Raw genomic sequence first — 23,386 nt, 5'->3', positions numbered from 1 at the left:
CAATGAGGGAAAATTAGAGAGAAAACAGAATAATTTTTATGCAAACAAAAGTGAGGTTAAGGAGGCTCTTTTAAACACTAACCAACTTGATGCTCACAAAGGTCGTCACAAGTAGGTTCTTGACCCCGGTGATTGGGTATGCGTACACATGAGGAAAGAACGAGTCCCAGCACAAAGACGTTCCAAATTGCTACCTCGAGGAGATGGTCCGTTTCAAGTGCTAGAAAGGATCAATGACAATGCCTACAGACTCGATTTACCAGGTGAGTATACTGTTAGTGCTACTTTTAATGTTTCTGATTTGAGTCCTTTTGATGCAGGTGAAGATTTGAGGACAAATCCTTCTCAAGAGGGGGGGAAAGATGAGGACACCAAGACTAAAGATCCAAGTCTAGTTCCAGTTGGTCTGGTGACGAGGGCGCAAGCCAAAAGACTCAGTTTAGGAGCTTGATGAGTCTTATTGTATTTGGTCATCTTGTATTTTTTTTTTTATTTAGTCTTTGTTTATTTTGTGAAAAGTCAAACACTTGACTTGTGTGAGTCCAAGAGTCCTTTTGTCCTTAATATTCGGTTTTTCATTAGGAAGACAAAGGGTTGTCTTTAAATTTCAGTTTTCATTAGGAAGACAAAGGGTTGTCTTTATTTGTCGGTTTTCATTAGGAAGACAAAAGGTTGTCTTTATTTTTCGGTTTTTAGGAAGACAAAGGGGCTTGTCTTGATGTATTTTTCGGCTATATAAGGCCTTGAAAACTTTTGGAAAAATCAGATTTTTGGATGAAATGAAAATTTGTGAGTTTTCTTCTTGAGTTCTTGAAGAGACTATCCGAACTTATCAAGGGTATCCCTTGTGGCGTTCAATCCGACTTATCAAACGGATTCCCATCCCCGTTTGTGGCGTCTTCCTCATACCAAGGTTCGTGCTTTGCTAAGCATAGGGTCGCGGTTTACCATTCCAAATTTCGTATGTTCTTGGTGGCTGCCATATTTGGTGTCGGGTTTCATCACAGTGTTGGTGTGTTTCGTATCAGAATCCTCCGGGAGAGTCATCTCGCCGCCAAGGAACTCCCCAAAGTGCCTGCACTTCCCATCCATCCGGCTTTGCCCGAAGAGGGAGAGACGGTTTTGCAGGAGGAACAATCCAAGTTGGGTTCCCGGACGTGGGAAACTGGCCGGGGGAAGAGGGAGGAGGTTTACCGGGCCCTGATGATCTATCGTCAGGCCAAGTTCTCGGAGCGTTCGGAAGCTTTTAGCGCTTCCCAGCTGATCATGGACCAGCTTGCTGCCAAGACAGGGTTCCGTTCTAAACTGGGCAAGACACGGCTCCGTTTGTCGCGGACTTGCTGGATTAGGTGGGGGCTACTATGTCCAACCTCCAGGTACGCCACCATAGCCAGCCAGAACATGCTATTCATCTCCCAGGCTCTCCGCCATCAGGCCACTGCTGTAAGTTATCCATTTACATCTCCTGTTTCTTCTTGTACTTTTAGTTCTTCATATTTTTCTAACTTCACTTCATTCCAGGACGCTCTACTGGCTCATCGGAATGCCAACTTGGCGGTCGAGATTGTAATGAAAATGGACACGATCCAACTAGAGCTGAGGCGGCCGTGAACTAGCGGGAAGTCGCTAAGGAAGCCCTGGCCAAGGAGGTGGCTCAAGCCAAAGCGGACCGGGAAGAGGCTGCTCAGACTAAGTTTCAACTCGAAGAGACTATGTCCCGAAGAGAGGCTGAGAATAGTAAGCTGGTGGTTGGGTTGGAGGCGGAGCTTCTTCGAGTGAAGGCTCTGCAGGAGGCGGCCGAAGCCCAGTCTACCCAGGACCGAGAGAGGATCACCAGTCTTGAGTCTCGGGTCCGCGAATTGGACAACCTGTTCCAGCAGGAGGTGACGGCACACGATGAGACCCGTCACGAGAAAGAAAAGGCAGACGCCATGCTGGCGGTCACCTTTGAGGAGGCCATCTACATGGCTTGGCTCCAGGACAAGAACATGAACCTCCTGCTTTACCCTGACCCCACTGCAAAAAGAGCCTTCGAGGCAAAGGAGAAAGAAGACGCGGAACCCTTGGACGAGGAAGAGGCAGATGGAGCTAACCCGAAGGCATCGGGGCATGGCAAAGCCTAGGCCGGGTCTTCTATTTGTTTTCCTCCCTTTTTTTTCTATTTTTGTAACACTTTCACGGACGTTGATGCGTCTAAGACAATTTTTATGTTCTTATTTACTTTATTTCTTGCATAATGCTTTCCTGTTTCCATTTCTTAAACTTTTACCAAGTGCTTCCACCACCTTGTGTAAACGAGTCAAATGTTCGGTCCCGATTCCAACGACCAGGACTGTTGGGGAAAAGTTGCAGAAAATGTCTCTTCTGGTGACCCATCTTTGGGTCTCGATGGCCTAGACTAGATGATTCCGGTATTACAATACAGGCTCCAATAGCCCGAACCGCCCGAGATCTTTAGATTTTAACTTATCAGCTCGCTTTACTCCTGGTGCTTAGGTTCCAACTGCCTGGGCCATTAGGGAGTTGATAATTATCACTAAATCTATTCGTCCCAATTCTAGTGTTCAGGTTTTGGCGGTCTGGACCATCAGGGATTAGCTGACTAGCTTATTTTAAAACCTAGGTTAGGTTCTCACGGCCTGGGCCGTTTATAAGACTACTTTTAGACAACTTATACCTGGGACTCGCGCTCCAACAGTTTTGTGCTATCGCAGAGATGACGCGAAGGGGTATTTGGTTGTTTAGGACCACGCTCGGCCAACCAATTTCTAGGTATTTTATATCCCCGGGACACGTATGTCCGGGTTAGGACTTGGGCTAGCCGGTATGTCCTACTGGATATATAACCTCCCGGACTATGTAGGTCTAGGCCGGGACCAGGCCTGAGCCTTAAGTCCTATAGTTTGTACTCCCGGACCATGTATGTCTGGTTCGGGTCGGGACAAGGCCTTAGCCTTGTGCCCTATTTGGTTAGTGTCCTGTTTTGTTTTTGTTCTTGGACTTGCTCATGTGAATGGATACACCCCCCCCCCCCCCCTTTAGTGAGCCAAGACTGGTCTTGGGTCACTTGCTTATGGAGATGGATGAGAACTTTCATTGTATCACAATATTTCTTTATGACGTTTTGTACACGTCAGTTTTATTATTCAAGAAATCGCCCTGGGGCATACATTGTTTACCAAGAAAATATAAAGCCGAAACATGCTCTCCTAACTACTGATAGTACTTACGGAGATGTTCCGCGTTCCTGTCCGTTGGGACTTCAGTTCCATCGAGTCGCTTTAAGCGATACGTACCCGGACATACTTCATGTTGAATTTTGTACCGCCCTTCCCAGTTCAGGCCCAGAACCCCCACTCCTGGATCTTGGGTTGCAGGGAAGACTCTCCTTAGGACTAGGTCACCGGTTTCGAACCTTCGGCTCTTTACTTTCAAGTTAAAATGCTGAGCGATCTTGCCCTGGTACATCTTCAACTGAACTTGCGATTCTTCTCGAATCTCTTCGATGAGATCCAATGATTCCTAGAGTAAGGCATGGTTCTAGGTGGGATCATACGTGTCCCTCCCGTGGGATGGGATTGCCATTTCTACTGGGATGATGGCTTCGCACCCGTACACCATGGAGTACAGAGTGTGTCTGGTAGACGTTCGTTCGGTGGTCCGGTATGCCCATAGTATGCGGGGCAACTCTTCTGGCCATTTGCTCTTGCAGGCTTGAAGCTTTTTCTTTAACATCCCCTTCAAGATTTTTTTGATGGCCTCTGTTTGCCCATTCGCTTGAGGTCTGGCGACCGCGGAGAAGCTCTTGATGATACCATGCCTTTCACAAAAGTTCGTGAAGTGGATGCTGTCAAACTGCTTCCCATTGTCGGACACAATCTTGTAGGGGAGCCCGTTTCGGAACACGATGTTATTGATAACGAAGTCCAAGGCCTTCTTTGAGGTGATGGTGTTCATAGGCTCCATTTCGACCCACTTGGTATAGTAGTCAACGACCACAATAGCATACTTCACACCTCCCTTCCCGGTTGGGAGCGACCCTACTAGGTCGATTCCCCATACCGTGAAGAACCAGGAACTTGTCATTAGGGTTATTTCCATTGGAGGGGCTCGCGGGATCTTCGCGTACCTTTGGCACTGTTCGCATTTGTGGACGTAATCAACACAGTCTTTTTTCATGGTTGGCCAGAAATATCCTTGGCGCAGGATTTTCTTGGACAAGCTGAGTTTGGATGTATGATCTTCGCAGAAGCCTTCGTGAACCCCGTGCATGATTGCACTCATCTCGGTCCCGGACACGCATTGGAGGTACGACATGGATAGTCCTCTACGACAGAGTTTTCCCTCCATCATGATGTATTTATGGACCTGGTATTGGAGCTTCTTGGCTGTTGCCCTGTCCGGGGGCAACCCCCGGTTGTTAGGTATTGGATGATGGGTCCCATCCAGGACGTGGAGTAGTCTATAGCGTTGATCGTGGAGGTTTGGATACTTGGTATGGGGAGATGGTTGATCGGGACTAGCCTGAAAAGCTCTGCCAACGTGTCTGCGAACACGTTTTGATCCCTGGGGATCTGGCAGATGGAGTGCTTCTTGAAAGTTTGGAGCATCTCTCGCGTCTGGGTCACATAAGCTGCCATCTTTTCCCCTTTTTTTTAGTATTGTCCCAAGATCTTTCGGACAACCAACTGGGAATCGCTATAGATCTCGAGGTTTGTGGCCCCCACCTCTCGGGCCAGGTACAACCTGGCCAACATGGCCTCGTGCTCGGCGTCATTGTTCGAAGCCTTGAACTACAAGCGCAGGGCGTTTTTAAACGGGTGCCCCTGTGGCGACACTAGGATGATTTTGGCCCCTGCTCCATTTTCGTTCGAGGCTCCGTCTACGAAAACCTTCCACAAGGGCACTGCGGGATCCACGGGATCGTCCTCTTCAGTGGTCCCGGAGCATTCCATAATGAAGTCAGCTAGGGCCTGTCCCTTGATTGAGATTCTAGGGATGTATGCAATGTCAAACTGACTCAGTTCCATGGCCCATTTCAAGAGTCTTCTGGATGACTCAGGTTTTTGCAACACTTGCCGCAAAGGGTGGTTGGTCAGAACTCTTATGGCATGGGCCTGGAAATAAGGCCTAAGCTTCTGGGATGCGATTAGTAGGCAAAATGTTATATTTTTTATTAGTGGATATCGTGATTCCGCACCCAATAGCCTTTTGCTTACGTGATAAACCGGGAGCTGGGTCTTCCCATCTTCCCGTACTAGCGCAGCACTGACAGCGTGTTCGATCACGGCCAAATAGAGGTATAGTGGCTCTCCCTCCACCGGTTTCACCAATATTGGTGATCGGGCCAGATGTTCTTTTAGTCTTTGGAAAGCCTCTTCGCACTCAGCTGACCATTCGAACCTTTGGCTTCCCCGAAGGACGTTGAAGAATGGGATGCACTTGTCTGTGGCCTTCGAGACAAAACGGCTCAAATCGGCTATTCGCCCAGTCAAGCTTTGAACATCTTTGTGCTTCGGGGGTGAGGGCACCTTAACCAGTGCCTTGATTTTTTCCAGATTGGCTCCTATTCCCCGGAAGCTTATTATGAATCCCAGGAACTTTCCGGATGCTACGTCGAAGGTGCATTTTTTGCGATTCAACTTCATCCCATACCTTCAAATGATCGCGAAGGCTTCGGCCAAGTCGTCAGAATGTTCACTGGAGGTCTTGGACTTGACCAGCATGTTGTCGATGTATACCTCCATGTTCCGTCCCAGCTGGGCCTGGAACATTCTGTTGACAAGCCTCTGATAGGTGGCTCTGGCGTTCTTGAGTTCGAAGGGCATGATGATGTAGCAATACCCCCCTTGTCGGTTTGGAAACTGGTATGTTTCTGCTCCGCTACATGCATAGAGATCTGATTGTAGCCTGAATAGGCGTCCATGAAACTCAAGATCTCATACCCGGATGTTGCGTCCACCATCTGATCAAACCGAGGGAGCAAGCAATCTTTAGGGCAAGCTTTTTTTAGATCCGTGAAGTCGATGCAGGTCCTCCATGTCCCGTTCGGCTTAGGCACCAACACTGGGTTGGCCAGCCACATGGGATACAAAGCTTCTCGGATGAAGTTGATCGAGTATAACTTTTCAAATTCTAGCTTAAGGGCTTCTACCCTTTCTGCCCCTAGGGGTCTTCATTTCTACCGGACCGAGGTCGCATCCTTATTGATATTCAAGGCATGGCAGACGATATTGTGGTCGATCGCGGTCATATTCGAATGAGACCAGGCCAGGACATCCTGGTTCTCCTTCACCCAGGCGATGATGGCGAGCCGGACCTCTGCTTTCAGGTTCCTCCCAACTTGGATTACCTTGGTCAGGTCGGTTTCACTGATGCACACCTCTTCAATCTCCTCAATGGGTTCTAGTACGCGGTCCTCCCCTATCCGCGGGTCCAACTCGTCCTCTTCACGGACAATCTATCTTGCCGGGGGAGGGGGCAAGACTAGATCAGCGATTTCCTCAAGAAGTTCTTCGAGGACTATGTAAACAGGACGGGCGGATACGTGGTAACATTTCCGTGCGCTCTTCTGATCTCCCCGGACTATTCCCACTCCTTAGTTATCGCAGGGGAACTTCATGCATAGGTGGTGGGTGGAGGTGATAGCCCCAAATTCGACCAATGCGGGCCGACCGAAAATGATGTTCTAAGCGACGGGGCAGTCCACCACCACGAACGTACAAAATTTGAACGAGCTTTGCATCTTGTTCCCCAATGTTACGGGCAACTAGATTATTCCCATCGAGAGTATTGAGTCGCCATTGAAGCCGTAGATCTAGGTTGGGCACGAGGCTAGATCCGCCTCGGTCAAGCCAATCGCGATGAAGGCAGGCTTGAACAAAATGTTGACGAAGCTTCCGTCGTCCACCAGCACTATGGATACCATCTTGTTGGCGATTTGGGCATCAATGACCAGAGGATCATGATGCAAGAAATGGACGTTGTGGGCGTCATCTTCTGTGAAGGTGATGGGGAGGTTCATCAACTTTGGGCGCTGAGCCGGTGCTTGGACCAAGGCGCATACCTCTTGGTCGTGGTCAAGCTCGCTGAGGTAATGCTTTTGATCATTCCAGGACGGTCCTCCCAGATGGGCCCCCCCGAGATGGTGGCTACGTGACCATCCACATGCGGGGGCGCGGTCCAGGCCGGGTAAGGTATTTCAGGTCCGGGCGCCTGCACGGCGAGGGCCCCTTGAGGGGTCTGCGATCCCAGGCCCTTTGCGTATCCTCCCTGGGGAGGTGGGTACGCCCCAGGTGCGCCCGGGATCGTGGACTGTCCGGGGACTGCTGACAGTCCCAGAACTCCCACGGGCATCCTGATCCACTTGTGGAGATGTCCCAACTTGATCAAATTTTCGATCTCGTCCTTTAGCTGCCGACATTCTTCAGGTGTGTGGCCCGCCTCCTTATGGTACGCGCACCTTTTGTTGGAATCCCTTGGGTTTTTTCCTCCTTTGAACATGGGGGCTGGTCTTCGGTAATGAACCATCCTTTCTGTGGCCAAGTAGATGTTTTCCCTAGTATCCACTAGGTTGGTGTACTCCGAGTATTGGGGCTCGTAGCTCCTCTTGCCCTTCTTAGATGGTTCAGACCGATTTGGTCCCTTCCCGGATCTCTTTCCCCGGGAGGGATTCACACTTGCTTCAGTTCTCCCCATCTGGGACGGTTGGACCCCGCCGGGAGCAGCACTATACCCGACTGGCGCCATTCTATATCCAGGCAAAGGGATAGTCTGGGCCGGGGCATATCCCGAAGACACAGGGCAATAAACTGTAGGTGTGGCAAAGGTTATTCCAGGCGTAACTGTCGTTCCCGGCGCTACTGGGGGAGTCAGGTACTGCTGGGCCGGATACTGTGCCGCGCTGGGATACTGTGCCCCACAGAGATATTGTGCCCCGTATCCCGGAAAGGTTTGGGCATTCGGCTAAGGTGCCGGCTGCCACCCAAATGCCTGGATCTTGGCCTCCTCCTAGTTGATAAAGCCTTGGGCCCTCCTTATGAATTCCTTAAGGGTGGCCGCCTTGTTGCGCTGCATGTCATCCCAGAGGGGAGACCCGGCCCGGATTCCAGATTGTAGGGCCACCAGGCGCTGCCCATCGTCCACCTTGGTTTTGGAGGCTTCCTCTGTGAAACGCTGGATATAGGCCCCTCAATGTCTCCGTGGGGAGTTGCTTGATGTTGGCGAAGGCACTTGTAACGACCCAAATTTACTAATAGGCTTAAGGGCCTTGATTAGTGTATCGGGAGGGCATAATTGGAATATATGCGATTTAATGATTTAAAGCATGTTATATGACTATTTGAATACTTGAGATGCATGACTATGTGTATTAGTATGCATGTAGGCCCTGATTAGGTTAGAAGGGCATAATCGTAATTTTGGCCCGTTGCAGGCATAACTATATATATATGCGATAATTGTTGAGGCCACATTATTATGTGGATATATCTGTGATCTGTGACTCGAGACGATCCTAGTGGGCAGATTAGCGAAAAAGTCACTGCGGGGATTTATACCCGGCTCGGGGCGAGCCTGGGGGTATAAATGGGAATTTAGAGAATATATTGAGGTTAATCTTGTTAATGAGGAATATAATTGGTGATTAATTAGGTATCGGGAAGTAAGCGGAAAATGTTAGAGACACTCAAGGAATTAGTGGGAATTGGGTAAAATGACTAAAATGCCCCTAAGTGGATTAAAGGATTTAGAATTAAAAGGGAGGGCATTATGGTCATTTGGCTTTTTAGAGATAGCTATTACTGAGGCTTTATGCTCAGTGGAGTTTGTAGAATGCAATAGAAGTCTAAAAAGAAGGAAAAAGAAGGAAAGAAAAGAAAGAGAAAGAAGGGAAGGAAGGCAAGGTCGATTTGGGCATTTTTCCACCATTTTCTTGAGGGTTCTTGGAGCAAAATTCAGAGGAGAGCTAGGTCAAGCTGAGCCATAAGGTTTCTGAGTTAGGCTTGAAGAGTTGGCAAGGGTTTAGCATGAACAAACCTTCCACTTGAGGTAAGACTTTGAAGTTTCTTCAGTTCTGGTTTTGATTTTTAAATAAGGTGTCTAAGCTGAATTGGTGAGGAATTCTAGGGAAGTTGGAGCTAAGGATTGAGGAAGAGCAAGCTAAGGAGGTCTAGAGGCAACTTAAGGTCGAATTTCCATCAAAGGTATAAAATTCTGAGCTTTAAACTTTGAAGGTTTGATTGTCTTTGCTGAGTTTATGAAGTCTATGAGCAACTATGGTGAATTTTGAGACTAGGGATGCATGTGATTGGGTTTTGAGTATTGGGATGCTTGGGATGAGTGGAGTGTGTTAATAAGCTTGTTTTTAAGTTTGGTTGAGAATTGGAAGAGTTTTGGTAAGGGTTTGCTTGGGGAAATCGCAGGAAGGAAAAGTGCTGCATTGGCTGTCTGTGACTAGTGCTACAGCGCTAGCCTTTGGGCGCTGTAGCGCTAGGCCATGCATTCTGGGGGATTTTGGTTCTGCTTGTAGCGCTGTAGCGCCCTCTTTAGAGCGTTGTAGCGCTACCTGTTTCCAAAAATGGGTTTTTGAGTTATTTTCAAGGGTTTTTGCCCGGGGGTTCGGGGTTCGATTCCACCACCCCGTTTGGTGGAATTAGAGCTTCACGAGGGCTCGAGATTGGTCCCGAGGGTCATTTTTGGACTTGAAGTTTGGTGATGACTTTGACCTATGGTTGTGATTAGGTGAGCGCTAGGGCTCGAGAGGGATCGTGCTCAAGGAGTCGAGTGATCAAAGCTAGCGAATCTAAAGGTAAGAAAACTGCACCCATTTGTTTGTGATGGGACTAAGTGCTCCCAATATTTGTATAATGTCAATGATGGTATTACGTCATGGGACATGTGATAGCAGCGGGTGTCGTATTCAATATTTGCGCACAGGGCACGGCTTGGCCAGTGGTAGCCGAGGACAGCTTATTATTCACTTAGCTTGGTTTAAGCGGGCCGGAGTCAGTGGGATAACGAAGGGTGCGGCCTAAGGGTGCTAACCCTAGTTATCATTTGTAAATTGATATATGATATGAGTTGATATGTTTAGTATGCTGAATACTTGGTTATTCCGAATGTTTATGTGGTTGTGAACATGTTTATGCAATATGAGATATTGAATTGGTTGTTGATTGATTATGCTCTGTTGTTGTGTTTTCTTGCTGGGCCTTGGCTCACGGGTGCTACGTGGTGCAGGTAAAGGCAAAGGCAAGTTAGACCAGTCCTAAGATGGAGAGCTGCGGGGTTGAATGTACATAGCCAGCTGTTCGGTCGCCATGGCCGAGGAGTGGATCAGGACAGAGATTGCCTAATTGTCTGTTTTGCCTTAATATGGCTACTAATGTATTTAATTCCTGAATCTTTTGTAAATGGTTTTAATCTTAATATTTTTGGGATCCCATGTAAACAGGAAATGTTTCTTTATAAGAAATGTGACTTTTAAGACCAAAATCTTTTAACCCTAGTTCCATTATAGTTTCTGTTGACTGCGTTTTTAGCCAACGACGTGAGAACGTCAAATACGACAAGCCTTCAAGAGAAATAAAAACGACACAGACGGTTTAAAGAAGAAAAGTAAATAACACACAAGAGATTTTTTTAGTGGTTCAGCCCCGATTGTCGGTAATAGCCTAATCCACTTAGAGTTGTGATTTATAGATCCGTACTCAAGATCAGATGGACTGAGCCAACTGAGTTTCTTCAGTACAGATTGTGAAAATACAAGAGTTCTCTCCAATATCAGCACTTTCTCTCTCTAGAATACACAGACCCAATTTTCTCTCTCTAGAATACACAGTCCCAATTTTCTCTCTCTAGAAAGAAGAAGCAGAAGAAGCCCCTCTCTCATCCCCTAAGCCCTCTATTTATAGGCCTGGGATACTCAACTGATATCCCCTTTAGATAGGGATATTTTATTATTCATCTTATATTTATATTACAAAGAAACATTCAAAATTCAAAATGTAACAAACCTCCCATTTGTGGGAAGAATGAGAGATTCCCGCATATGTTGTTGAAGTTTTTTCTGGGGACCTTGACTTAGTCTCCTTTAGCTAGTTGATCCACCTCCTACTGACTACTCATGCAAGTGTTGGTCGGACGTGCATGGTGGTAGGACATGCATGGTGGTAGGACATGTTTTTGTGGGTTGAACGTGCATGGTGGTAGGACATGCACTTTTCTCCTCTAACATAACACTCTCCTCTAGCATGCCATGTTCCTCCTTGAACCAATCCCCTTGGCTTCTCCTCGGACCAAGGTGGTCCGAGGCATCCTCCTTGACATCTTACCTTGGACAAGTTCAAGGCATTCTCCTTTAGCATCTCCCAAGCATGTCCGATTGGACATTGTGTAGGCTCTTCTTGTCAAAATCTAAGTCCCCATTCTTGACTTGCATGGGACTCCTCCTCCTTAGATATTTACCTTGGACACGTTCGAGCCAACACTTAGGAAACATTGGGAGGCTTACCTCAAACACACCCTTGGAGTCTCCTAGGACCACATCCTCCTTGGGGTCTCCTAGGACCACTTTCTCCTTGGGGTCTCCTAAGACCACTTTCTTGAGTTCTCCTAGGATGCACTCCCCTTAGCCTCCTTGGATGCACTCCCCTTAGCCTCCTAGGATGCATTCTCCTTAGCCTCCTAGGATCAAGGTGCACTTGGCTTGGTTATGACATCTTTGAAGCAGTCCAAATTCTTCGTCAATCTACCGGATCACTTTATCACAACTCTGAGGAGTCAATGTATTTATTGATTATTAATGTGTCTTTTACTGACCATGCACTGCCATTTGTCACATTTATTGCCACGTCCTTGATCTTCAATTTTTGGGTATAACAGTTTCTATAACACGTTCTTAATTAAATGACTTGTTTAGCAAGTCTAACACTTTTATAAACACACAGTGTAACGGTCTTGGCCATCCAGGGCGTTACAGCACTGATTTGCATGTCCATCCTCAGGGCGGCCACGAACTATTTGCGAAAAGCCGACTGCAGTCCGGACAAGGATTGGATGGATCCTGGCTTGAGCCTCTTCCACCATTCCTCTGTAGGTCCACCTAGAATAATAAAAAAACAGAGGCACTTGCTGTTGTCGCAGATGTGGGCCTTGGTCATTAACCGATTGTAGCGTGACAGGTGATCTCTGGGGTTGGTGTTCCCAGTGTAGGCGGACAAACTCGACATTTTGAATCCTTTGGGGAGCACCACATCCAGGATGTGCTTTGCACAAGGATCCTATTCTTCTTCGTCGGAATCGGTGTCTGCTCCCTCCTACTTGCGGACCAGGCATTCTGTGACTTTCTTTAAGGCGCCCAGTTGTTCCATGAATTGTTTGGCCGTCCCGTCTTCCAGGGGAACTCTCTCGATCCTCTTGTCATTGAGATTGTTTCTCAAATTTCCATCTCGGGGGCGAATCTTTTCCTTGCGGGCCCGTTCCTTTCGAGCGTTCAGCCCATCGCGCAGGTCTACCCGGGAAGTATCGTCCCCAGAGCTAAGAGCGTTTGGATCGTCATTATGCTGGCGCCCTCGGTGGCCCTTGTTCACGGAAGCGCTTGGGTGGAAATACCGCTCCCGTGTAGTCCGCCCTGGGCGGGCCGGGGCCTCGTACCCTACGGGAGCGTCCCTTGCGGATTGATTGATTGGGACGAGACGCACCTTCTCTTTCCTAGGGAGCGGCCGGGGACGGGTCCCAGTTTTCTAGATAGGAGGGACTTTTCTATGGGGGTTTGCTTTGGCCTTCCCTTTCTCTTGGGCCGGGTTAACCGAGCCCTGTTCAGGAGCTTGTCCCGGGGTAGGAATCGGCCTCGCGTGCCATTCCTAGCCTGCTGGGAGCGAGCGGTTGTGTTCCTGGAGGCAGAACAACTGGAGGACTAGCCGCCAAACCTTAGGCGACTATGAAAGCTTGCAGGGCTTGGAGGGACTCTTGCATCCATCGAGTAGCTTCCTTTTGTTCGGCAATCCTAGCCTCTTGGTCCAGGACTTGTTGTCTTAGTTTAGTCACCTCCAGGTCCTCCTAGTTGGGGTCTACTTCTTCTGGGATCGCAGGATCCTCAGCTTCGAGATCGTGATATTCCCCCTCATTTCCCTCCTCTTCCTCATAGTAATCTTCCTCATACTCTTCCCCACCTTCATCGTTCCGCGATTCATCAGGTTAGGACATCTGACGAGGTGTGTCCTCAGGCTGGCTCTGAGGAAGAGGTTGGCTAAGCAGTGGCTCTCCATTGCCTTTCTCTTGGTTAGTAGGGTCGAAAGTGGTGTGTCTCGTTTTCACCATTGTTGCAGACGTTCAAGATCAACGCAAGCTTTCTCACTCAAACTCTCAATGAAAGCACCAAAATGTTTAGTGAGTTTTTCGAAAACTAGAATTATGAAAGATTAGAGAGCATAAAAGAAAGGATTTAAGAAAAGTAAACAATGTTTTTACGTGGTTGGGGCGTTAATGAGCCTTAGTCCATGAGACAGTTGTATTAGAGCTTAGAGAACTTTTGACAATGGAGTTTTCTACAAGTTTTAGCAGAGTAACTGCTTACAATCAAAATCTTGGATCCCCTCCTCAGTGCACCACTATTCGTATTTATAGGCACATGAGGACACTGGGCTTGGGCCGGGCTAATCCAAGCCCAATAAGGGTGTAAATACCATTGGCTTCTCTGATGGGAGCCCAATACACAGGTTTAAAATATGAAACATACATTAATCAAAGCCCATTGGCCCAGCCCAAATAATATCTTATTCTAAGACATGCGACAAACTGGTGTTTCAGTCTGGGTGTAGGGGCAAAGAGGAAGATTTGGGGGATAAGATCGATCAGAGTAGTGGTGGCGCAGTTCTAAACCAACGGCGTACAATCCCGAGGTAGTCTCTTCTGCAGGTTAAGCGTGGGGACAACACCCCACGCTTCATGGGACGATGTCAGTATCTTGGACACTTTATCTCGCCAAACTCGGACAACCCATCCAGGTCCGTTTACCAAGGTCCCCCTTCGTTTACCAGGGCCCCGTTTCATTTACCAGGACCCGGATTCATCTACGGAGATCCCGGCCCAATCTTGGATTTGGTAGCCGCGACCTCCTTTACCGTACCTTAGGGAACATCTCGGTACACAATCCCGGGTTTATACAACCTGCCCTGACGATGGCCCCGACTTACTCTCCCGGTAGCCCTTTGGGCCTAATGGGCCTTAACTCCCAGGAAAGCAGGTCATGGACTAACAGCGCGGACCCGTACATGTAGGAAGAAACGGGGATAACAAGAATAAATAAAATATTAATTTGGAAAGATAAATTATAAAAAGTACTAAAATAACAATAAAAAATGTTCAAGGGAGAGGTAAGTCTTACTATATATGGAGTTGAAAATACAATTAGCTAAAATAGATGAGTTATTTAGCTCATCTAATGGAGAGTATTTTTGAGCTAAATTTTTATAGTTTTAGCTATTTGAACTCAATCTTATGAGTGCTCTTTGAGACTCCAAACTTATGAAGTGCCCGAAACAAATATTCGTCCGTATATATAACGTTTTAGATCACTCTCAATGAAGGAGCTAAAATGTCTAATTCTTTATAGTATAGAAAAAAAAAATGTGTTATCCCAAAAATCAGAAGTGAATGACATGGCAGAAATTAATTGCACGTGGCTGACACCTGGCAAAACCTGTGTTCGACTATCGACCAGGAAGACATTCGGCATTATGCGATCGGTCTTTTCATACGACCAGTCTGGTCGTATGCACGTAACACGCGGAGGAAATCTTAGGCAGTTATGATGGAATCCAAAATTCTCACCCATGATTTCCTGAGTATCCGATTATTTAGGAAATAATATCTATAACAAATCAATGTAAATCTTCCCTGAGCTTATAAATAGAAGAAGAGGGCTCAGGGAAGAGGGGCCTGCTTTTTCTTTTTCTGACTTCTAAATCGCTTGAGATTAGTGTTATCATATCAATCATATTGTATTGTTCTTCAGAGGTTGGTGAAACTCATTGAACCCTAGTTCTTTGATCACTTCTTTGGATCTCACATCAATAACAATTTAAGTGGACGTAGGTTATTACCAGATCCTGGGGCCGAACCACCATAAAATATCGTGTTCTTATTATTTTCGTCATCACGTTCTTTTCAACGCATTCATCCACGTCAAGCGTATTTTGACTCCGTGTCAGTTGCCCAAAATCAGGGTCAACATTCTGGTGCTTTCATTGAGAGCTTGATATATCACCGTTGAGAAAAACAATGGCGAAAACTGCAAGGAAAACTGGAGAGGCGGCCGCCGCTGCACCATCAAACCCACCTCCTCCTCCTCCTGCAAGCGTGGCTGAGGATGAGCCACATTTGGACTTTGAGGAGGAAGAAATGGATGATGCGACGCTGAAAAGTACTCTGGGGGTGTTGCATGAAGAGCTGGCCAATTTGAGGGCCAGTCAGGAAAGTGCTGCCGAAATTGTAACGCCTACTTTTTTAGAGCCGTTACCAAGTGAGAACATTGAAGATCTGAGAGTTTGATTTCTTGATCTCTTCTTTATTTATTTATTCTTGAGTTTATGTTTAGATTCAATTTGATTGATTCCATTATGTTTGTTTTGAACTAATCTTGTTATTAGGGTGTTAGTGGATTCTTCTTGAAGCTTTTGATTTCTTAATGCAATTTTTCTGAATTTCTTTCTCCTGCTGTGGATTATTTATCTTATGCTTAATTCTTGTGAATGTTTGATCACCATTTACATGTTTATATGATTTTAGCCTATACTCTGAAAAGAGAAGGCTAATTATGCTATAGGTAGATAATCACAATTTTATATTAGACGAAAGTACTTCTATGAATTGTGTAGTTTAAGGATTATGTGTTTAAAGCCTACAATATATTGATTTACCACAGAGATGTAGGAAATAATATATTGTAGAGAATTATAGATTCTAGCAAGACTATAATATATAATTGTAATCTGCTATCACAATAGAATTAAGAAATATTGAGAATTGGTTAGAAATCATAAGTGGATGGTTGATGAAACTAAAGCCCTAACTTTTACATCCATTGAATTAAATCAAATTTTTATCTTTGAATTTCTCTAGTGCTTAATAGTTTTCTTAATTTTTAGTAATAAGTATTTTATTTATAATTCTGAAATTATTATTTAAATCAATTAGAATTAGAAGTTAATTATTGGTAATTAATATCAGTCTTCGTGGGATCGACACTTTACTTATCATATATTACTTGATTGGACCACGTATACTTGCGTGCTAATTTTAAAGAGATCAAGTTTTTGGCGCCGTTGCCAGGGACTGTTTTTATTAATATCAATAAAGTTAATTTTTGTTCTAATTTGATTTGTTTTTTTATTTATTTTTTTTAACATTTATTCGGATCAAGGTTCTTTTGTGTTTCAGGACTTGTTGGTATATGTGAAGCAATAGACAAAAAGGAGATTATACCAATAGATCGGGAAATTGAAAGAACGTCCAGACAGAACTGAAAAATAAAAAGGAAATTGGAATTTACCACGGCTGACAATTTGGGAAATGGTGCTAATAATGGTCAAGGGGGCTGCAGAAATTCCAAGGGAGCAAGGACCAAGAACTTTGAGAGATTATGATGAGGACACCAAGACTAAAAATCCAAGTCGAGTTCCAGTTGATCCAAGTCAAGAGGGGAGGAATGATGAGGACACCAGTTTAGGAGCTTGATCAATATTTAGCTTCCTGTAATGAGACTTTTTATTTTTAATCACGTTTTTTATTTAGTCTTTGTTTATTTTGTGATAAGTCAAACATTTGACTTGTGTGAGTCCAATAGTCCTTTTGTCTTTAATTTTCGGTTTTCATTAGGAAGACAAAAAGCTTGTCTTTAATTTCGGTTTTCATGAGGAAGACAAAAAGGCTTGTCTTTAATTTCAGTTTTCATTAGGAAGACAAAGGGGCTGTCCTTAATTTTTCGGTTTCATTAGGAAGACAAAGGGGCTTGTCTTGATGTAATTTTTGGCTATATAAGGCCTTGAAAACATTTGGAAAAATCAGATTATGTTGAATGAAAATTTGTGAGTTTTCTTCTTGAGTTCTTGAAGAGACTATCCGAACTTATCAAGGGTATCCCTTGTGGCGTTCAATCCGACTTATCAAACGGATTCCCATCCCCGTTTGTGGCGTCTTCCTCATACCAAGGTTCGTGCTTTGCTACGCATTGGGTCGTGGTTCTTCATTCCATTTCGTGTGCTCTTGGTGGCTATGCCATATTTGGTGTCGGGTTTCACCACAATCGTTGGTGTGGTTCGTATCAGATTATGTACTTCCTACTGTTACAAGAGTGCATTCATGCATTAGACCTCCAACAATTGCTGCCAACAATTTTGAGATTAAGCCTGCAATCCTTCAGATGGTTCAGTCAACTGTTCAGTTTGGAGGTATGCCAACGGAGGACCCCAATTTACACATAGCTAATTTTCTGGAGTTATGTGCAATGTTCAAGATGAATGGGGTGAGTGATGATGCTATAAGACTGAGGTTGTTCCCCTTTTCACTGAGGGATAGGGCGAAGAGTTGTCTGATATCTTTACAGGCAAATTCTATCACTACATGGGAGGAGTTAGCTCATAAATTCCTTGCCAAATTCTTTCCTCCAGCAAAGGCTGCAAAGTTAAGGGGCGAGATTAATAACTTTTATCAGTTGGATGGAGAGTCACTGTATGATTCTTGGGAGCGCTTTAAGGAGTTGTTAAGGAAGTGTCCACACCATGGAATAGAAAAGTGGATGCTGGTGCATAATTTTTATAATGGGCTGAATGGAACGACTAGAACAATTATAGATGCTGCAGTGGGAGGTGCCTTTATGAGTAAAAGTGCTAATGAGGCATATGAGCTATTAGAGGAGATGGCGATGAATAATTACCAATGGCCAACTAAAAGGGGACAACCAAAGAAGATGGCTGGAATGATGGAATTGGATGCTATATCCATGCTTACTGCTCAAGTTGCAGCCTTGACAAAGCAATTACAAAAGACTACACTCCCATCTCAAGCTATACAAGTTCAAAACCTTTGTGAAGTGTGTGGTACAAACCATCAACCAAACCAATGCCCTGCTATAGATATGAATAATATGCCCATGGAAGAAGTACAAGCTATAGGAAATTACCAAAGATAACCTAATAATCCCAATTCCATGACCTATACCCTTGCTTGGAAGAACCATCCAAATTTTTCCTGGTCTAACAACCAAAACACTCTCCAACCTTATCTTCCACCTCAGCCACCATATCAACCTACCCAAAATAGGCCACCTTATCCACAACAATATGCACACCAAAATCCTCTACCTGGCTATTATCAACCACAAAATAGACCACCTCACCAAATTCCAATGAAACCAGCGGAACCCCAACCTGATGTACTTAACCAATTCATAACTGAAACCAGGGCATCCATAAGAAGTTTGGAGACTCAAATAGGGCAATTGGCTACTTTAATGACTAATAGAGCTCAAGGAAATTTGCCTAGCACTACAGAAGTTAATCCTAAAGAACAGTGCCAAGCTATTACTTTGAGGAGTGGAACGAGATATGTAGGGCTAAAGAAGAATCAGTCAGAAGAAGAAAAAAAGAAGTTGAATGATGAAAAGGTCACTGAAGACCTTAAGAAAGAAGAGGAGACCCCACCTGTGAATATTGAGCATCATGTTAGAATTCCATATCCACAAAGACTTCGTAAGCATAATTTGGATAAACAGTTTGCAAAGTTTTTAGAGGTGTTCAAGAAGCTACATATAAATATACCGTTCACAGAAGCATTAGAACAGATGCCCAGCTATGTAAAGTTTATGAAGGAGATTATCTCTAATAAGAGAAAGATGGGTGATTATGAAATAGTGGCGTTAACAGAAGAATGTAGTGCGATTTTGCAAAGAAAGCTTCCTCAAAAGTTACGAGATCCGGGGAGTTTTACTATTCCATGCACGATTTGGGAGTTTGAATGTAAGCATGCACTTTGTGATTTGGGGGCGATTATTAATTTAATGCCATTGTCAGTATTCCGTAGGCTTGGTTTGGGGGAAGCGAGGCCAACCACAGTAACATTGCAGCTGGCTGATAGATCTGTGAAGCATCCACATGGTATTATAGAAGATGTATTGGTAAAGGTGGATAAGTTTATATTTCCAGTTGATTTTATAGTTCTTGATATGGAGGAGGATGAGAATGTTCCTATTATTTTGGGGAGACCATTCTTAGCAACTGGGCAAGCATTGATAGATGTGCAAAAAGGAGAGTTAAAGCTGAGAGTTCAAGGGGAAGAAATAGTATTTAATGTGTTTAAGGCTATGACTTATCCTAAAGCAAGTGATAGTTGTTTCTCAGTTGATGTGGTCGAAGAAGTAGTAGGAAGAAAAAACTTAAGTGAGGATCCTCTTAAATTAAGTCTTACAGTTGATGATGTAGATGGAGAGGAAAATGAAGAAGAGATGAGTTATTTGAAGTGGATAAAATCAGCTGAGCCGTGGAACCATAAGAAGTTTGAAGAATTGGGTGAAGGACCAGAAAGACCATTACCATCGATTCTGAAACCACCTGTTTTAGAATTGAAAGTTTTACAGGACCATCTCCGTTATGCTTATCTTGGGGAAAAAGAGACTCTTCCAGTTATAGTTTCATCATTTCTTTTAGAAGTAGAGGAGGAGAAGTTGTTGAGGGTGTTAAGAGCTCATAAAACTGCTATAGGGCAGACTCTGGCTAATATAAGAGGAATTAGCCCAATGCATAGAATTCTTATGGAAGATGAGGCGAGACCGACTATTGATGCTCAACGAAGACTTAATCCAACAATGAAAGAAGTGGTGAGGAAAGAGATTTTGAAATGGTTAAATGCTGGAGTGATTTACCCTATCTCTGATAGTGCTTGGGTGAGTCCAGTGCAAGTAGTACCTAAAAAGGGGGGTATGACTGTGGTGAAGAATGAAATTAATGAACTGATTCCAACTAGGACTGTGACGGGTTGGAGGATATGTATAGATTATCGAAAGTTGAATAAGGCAACTAGGAAAGATCATTTTCCTTTGCCTTTTATTGATCAAATGTTGGATAGGTTTGCGGGGCATAACTACTATTGTTTTCTAGACGGGTACTCAGGCTATCATCAGATTGTAATTGCACCAGAGGATCAAGAGAAGACGATGTTTACATGTCCTTATAGGACTTTTGCTTTTAGAAGGATGCCATTCGGGTTATGCAATGCACCAGCCATGTTTCAACGGTGTATGATGGCAATATTTTCTGACATGGTTGAGACTGGGATTGAAATTTTTATGGATGATTTTTCGGTTTATGGGTCCTCTTTTGACACGTGTTTGACTAATTTGGAGCTGGTGTTGAGGAGGGGTGAAGAGTTGCATTTGGTGCTTAATTGGGAAAAGTGCCACTTTATGGTAAATGAAGGAATTGTATTGGGGCACAAGATTTCTAAGAAAGGCATTGAAGTGGATAGGGCAAAAATTTCAACGATAGAGAATTTGCCACCACCAATTTCAGTAAAAGGAGTACGGAGTTTCTTAGGTCATGCAGGATTTTATAGGAGGTTTATCAAAGATTTTTCCAAAGTTTCGAAGCCACTGTCCACTTTGTTAATGAATGGGGTTACGTTTGATTTTGATGAGAAGTGTCAACAAGCTTTTAAGATACTTAAGGAGAAATTGATCTCGGCACCTATAATTGTTGCGCCTCAATGGGATTTGCCATTTGAACTGATGTGTGACGCCAGTGATTTTGCGATTGGGGCAGTGTTGGGACAAAGAGTTGACAAGGTATTCAGAACGATTTATTATGCAAGTTGTACCTTGAATGATGCTCAAATAAATTACGATTTATTTTGCTATTGGCCATAGTGTTTGCTTTTGATAAATTTAGGCCATACTTGATTGGGAATAAGGTGGTTGTTTACACAGATCATTCGGCGATAAAGTATCTTATGACTAAGAAAGATTCCAAGCCTCATCTTATTCGGTGGATTTTGTTATTACAAGAATTTGATGTGGAAATTAAGGATAAGAAAGGCACTGAGAATTTGGTGGCTGATCATTGTCTCGATTGGAGGTTGATGAAGATTCTCTTGATAAAGAAGTTCAGATTAATGATGCTTTTCTTGATGAGCAGCTGTTCGAAGTAAGTGTTTGCAAGGATGTTCCATGGTTTTTTCCCCATCCTAAAAATGAGAAAGCATATTCAAAAGAGTAGACAAAGGAATTCTTATTTTATTATAAAAAAGGAAACAAATTGAATTTAATATTATATTGTTGTTGATCAGTTCAAAACAAAACATTAAAGAATATAAATTTGTCCTTTTATAAATCTTTGGACATTTTTTATTTTAGTTTATATATATTTTTATAGATTTCTATCTAATAGAATTAGTCATTTTTTTTTTGTATTATATTTTAAAAGGAATAAATATATAAATAATAGAAATATATAAATAAAGTGAAGTATTATTATAATTATTATAATTCTAATAAAAATATAATTCTAATAAAAAAAAAATTCTAATGTATTTCGGAGTTTTCGAGTTGTAAATTCAAAATTAGACTGATTTTTTTTTTCGAGTCAAAACAATAAAGATGATTCCAATTTTGGATTATTTATTTGGCGTATAAAAAAACTTTTTGAATTTCTTGTAGAAAGAGATTTACCTAAAGAAAAAGCTTTTAATGCTGCCCAATATCCTTTCTTTTTCCAAATATTTTTACGAATCCGTTTTTTTGATATAGAAGTACGTTTTTTTTTGGAACTGCCATTCAAAAATTAGAAATAAATATTTAATCCTGAAAAGTGAATTGTAATATATTTTAATATAATTAATATAATTAAAGTACTTTTTTCTTTTTCAATTAAAAAAAGGAATCATATCATTTGACCTATTTTAACCTCTTACTTTTTCAATATAATATTTCAAAGAGTTGAAAAAGATTCAGAATAATTTAGACTAGAAAATTCTATATTTTGTATATTTTCATTTTTTATTAACTGATTCCTTTCATTTCAAAAGAAATAATAACCGGTAAATCAGAAAAAATTAATTAAGATAAAAAAAAATTATTTATTTTTATGGAATCTACATATCAGTATTCATGGCTTATACCTTTTATTCCACTTCCAGTTCCCATATTAATCGGAGTAGGACTTCTACTATTTCCAACAGCAACAAAAAATTTGCGCCGTATATGGGTTTTTCCTAGTGTTTTATTGTTAAGTATAGTTATGATTTTTTCAACCTATCTATCTATTCAACAAATAAATAACCCTTCTATTTATCTATCTATATGGTCTTGGACTATCAATAATGACTTTTCGTTAGAAGTTGGATATTTGGTTGACCCACTTACTTCTATTATGTTAATCTTAATTACTACTGTTGGAATTATGGTTCTTATTTATAGTGACAATTATATGTCTCATGATCGGGGATATTTGAGATTTTTTGCTTATATGAGTTTTTTCAGTAGACTATGTTAATAATTTGGCAGCTAAAGTTATACCTCCTGAGATGACAAGGCAACAAATAAAGAAATTTATTCGGAGGTGAAGCATTATTATTGGGAGGAACCTATTCTATATAAACATTGCCATGATCAAGTTATTCGAAGATGTATGCCCGAAGAGGAGATGTTGTCAATCTTAACTCACTGTCATAGTCTGCATTACGGTGGTCGGTGGAACAAGAACAGCAGCGAAGGTTTTGCAAAGTGGGTTTTACTGGCCTACATTATTTAAAGATGCTAATGATTTTTTCAAAAGTTGTGATCGTTGTCAACGGACTGGGAATATATCAAGAAGAGATCAAATGCCGATGACTGGTATTTTGGAAGTTGAGCTATTTGACGTATGGGGGATAAACTTTATGGGACCTTTCTCATCATCGTATAATAATAAATATATTTTGCTTGCGGTTGATTATGTTTCTAAATGGGTAGAAGCTGATCGATACATCAAGCTCGGGGACGTGATTGCCAACGAAGGAAAATCGCCAGCAAAAGACAGGGGCCTGAGGAAGAACCCGCCAAAGTCACCAACGGGTCGAAGCCCAATGGCAACGGGAATGGCAATGGTAAGAATGGTGGAAAGCGAGCGAGCAACGAACCCCCGACCTCCGAGAGTAAGCGCCCCAAAGGTAATTGGTATTAATTGAGATTCACCATTTACATTGCCCTTGTTGAAAGCCGAGCCGAGGTCTTCCAAGTGACCAGCTCGAGTGTGCCCTACAAATGACCCACACCAATAAGGAAAGATATCTCCAAGAGAGATTCAACAAAGTTCTGTCATTTTCATAACGACTACGAGCACGACACTAACAAGTGTAA

The 23,386-nt window shown here is 43.3% G+C and overlaps 1 protein-coding gene and 1 non-coding gene across 2 annotated transcripts; one reads left to right on the top strand and one right to left on the bottom strand.

Annotated features, from left to right (window-relative positions):
- Window positions 1-17,680: 17,680 nt before the first annotated feature.
- Window positions 17,681-17,787, bottom strand: LOC133820261 (small nucleolar RNA R71). The gene has a single exon (XR_009886685.1). It is a non-coding gene; the product is annotated as a small nucleolar RNA R71 (small nucleolar RNA).
- An 88-nt stretch (window positions 17,788-17,875) lies between these two features.
- Window positions 17,876-21,198, top strand: LOC133814877 (uncharacterized). The gene is made up of 5 exons (XM_062247783.1): window positions 17,876-18,098; window positions 18,612-19,154; window positions 19,272-19,939; window positions 20,399-20,836; window positions 20,962-21,198. Exons 1-5 carry the CDS (start codon window positions 17,876-17,878, stop codon window positions 21,196-21,198), a joined length of 2,109 nt encoding a protein of 702 aa, XP_062103767.1.
- Window positions 21,199-23,386: the final 2,188 nt, after the last annotated feature.

This window comes from Humulus lupulus, chromosome 2 (assembly GCF_963169125.1).
Source record: "Humulus lupulus chromosome 2, drHumLupu1.1, whole genome shotgun sequence".
Taxonomy (NCBI): domain Eukaryota; kingdom Viridiplantae; phylum Streptophyta; class Magnoliopsida; order Rosales; family Cannabaceae; genus Humulus; species Humulus lupulus.
The sequence above is the reverse complement of the archived record's forward strand: the minus strand, read 5'-3'. Positions and strand labels throughout refer to the sequence as shown.

What these genes read in the sequence shown, in the direction of transcription:
- LOC133814877 (XM_062247783.1), top strand. Translation starts at nt 17,876, where the DNA reads ATGAGTAAAAGTGCTAATGAGGCATATGAGCTATTAGAGGAGATGGCG. An exon ending in ATCTGTGAAGCATCCACATG is followed by an intron (nt 19,155 to 19,271) that starts GTATTATAGAAG and finishes GACCATTCTTAG; the next exon opens with CAACTGGGCAAGCATTGATA. An exon ending in CTATCTCTGATAGTGCTTGG is followed by an intron (nt 19,940 to 20,398) that starts GTGAGTCCAGTG and finishes ACTAATTTGGAG; the next exon opens with CTGGTGTTGAGGAGGGGTGA.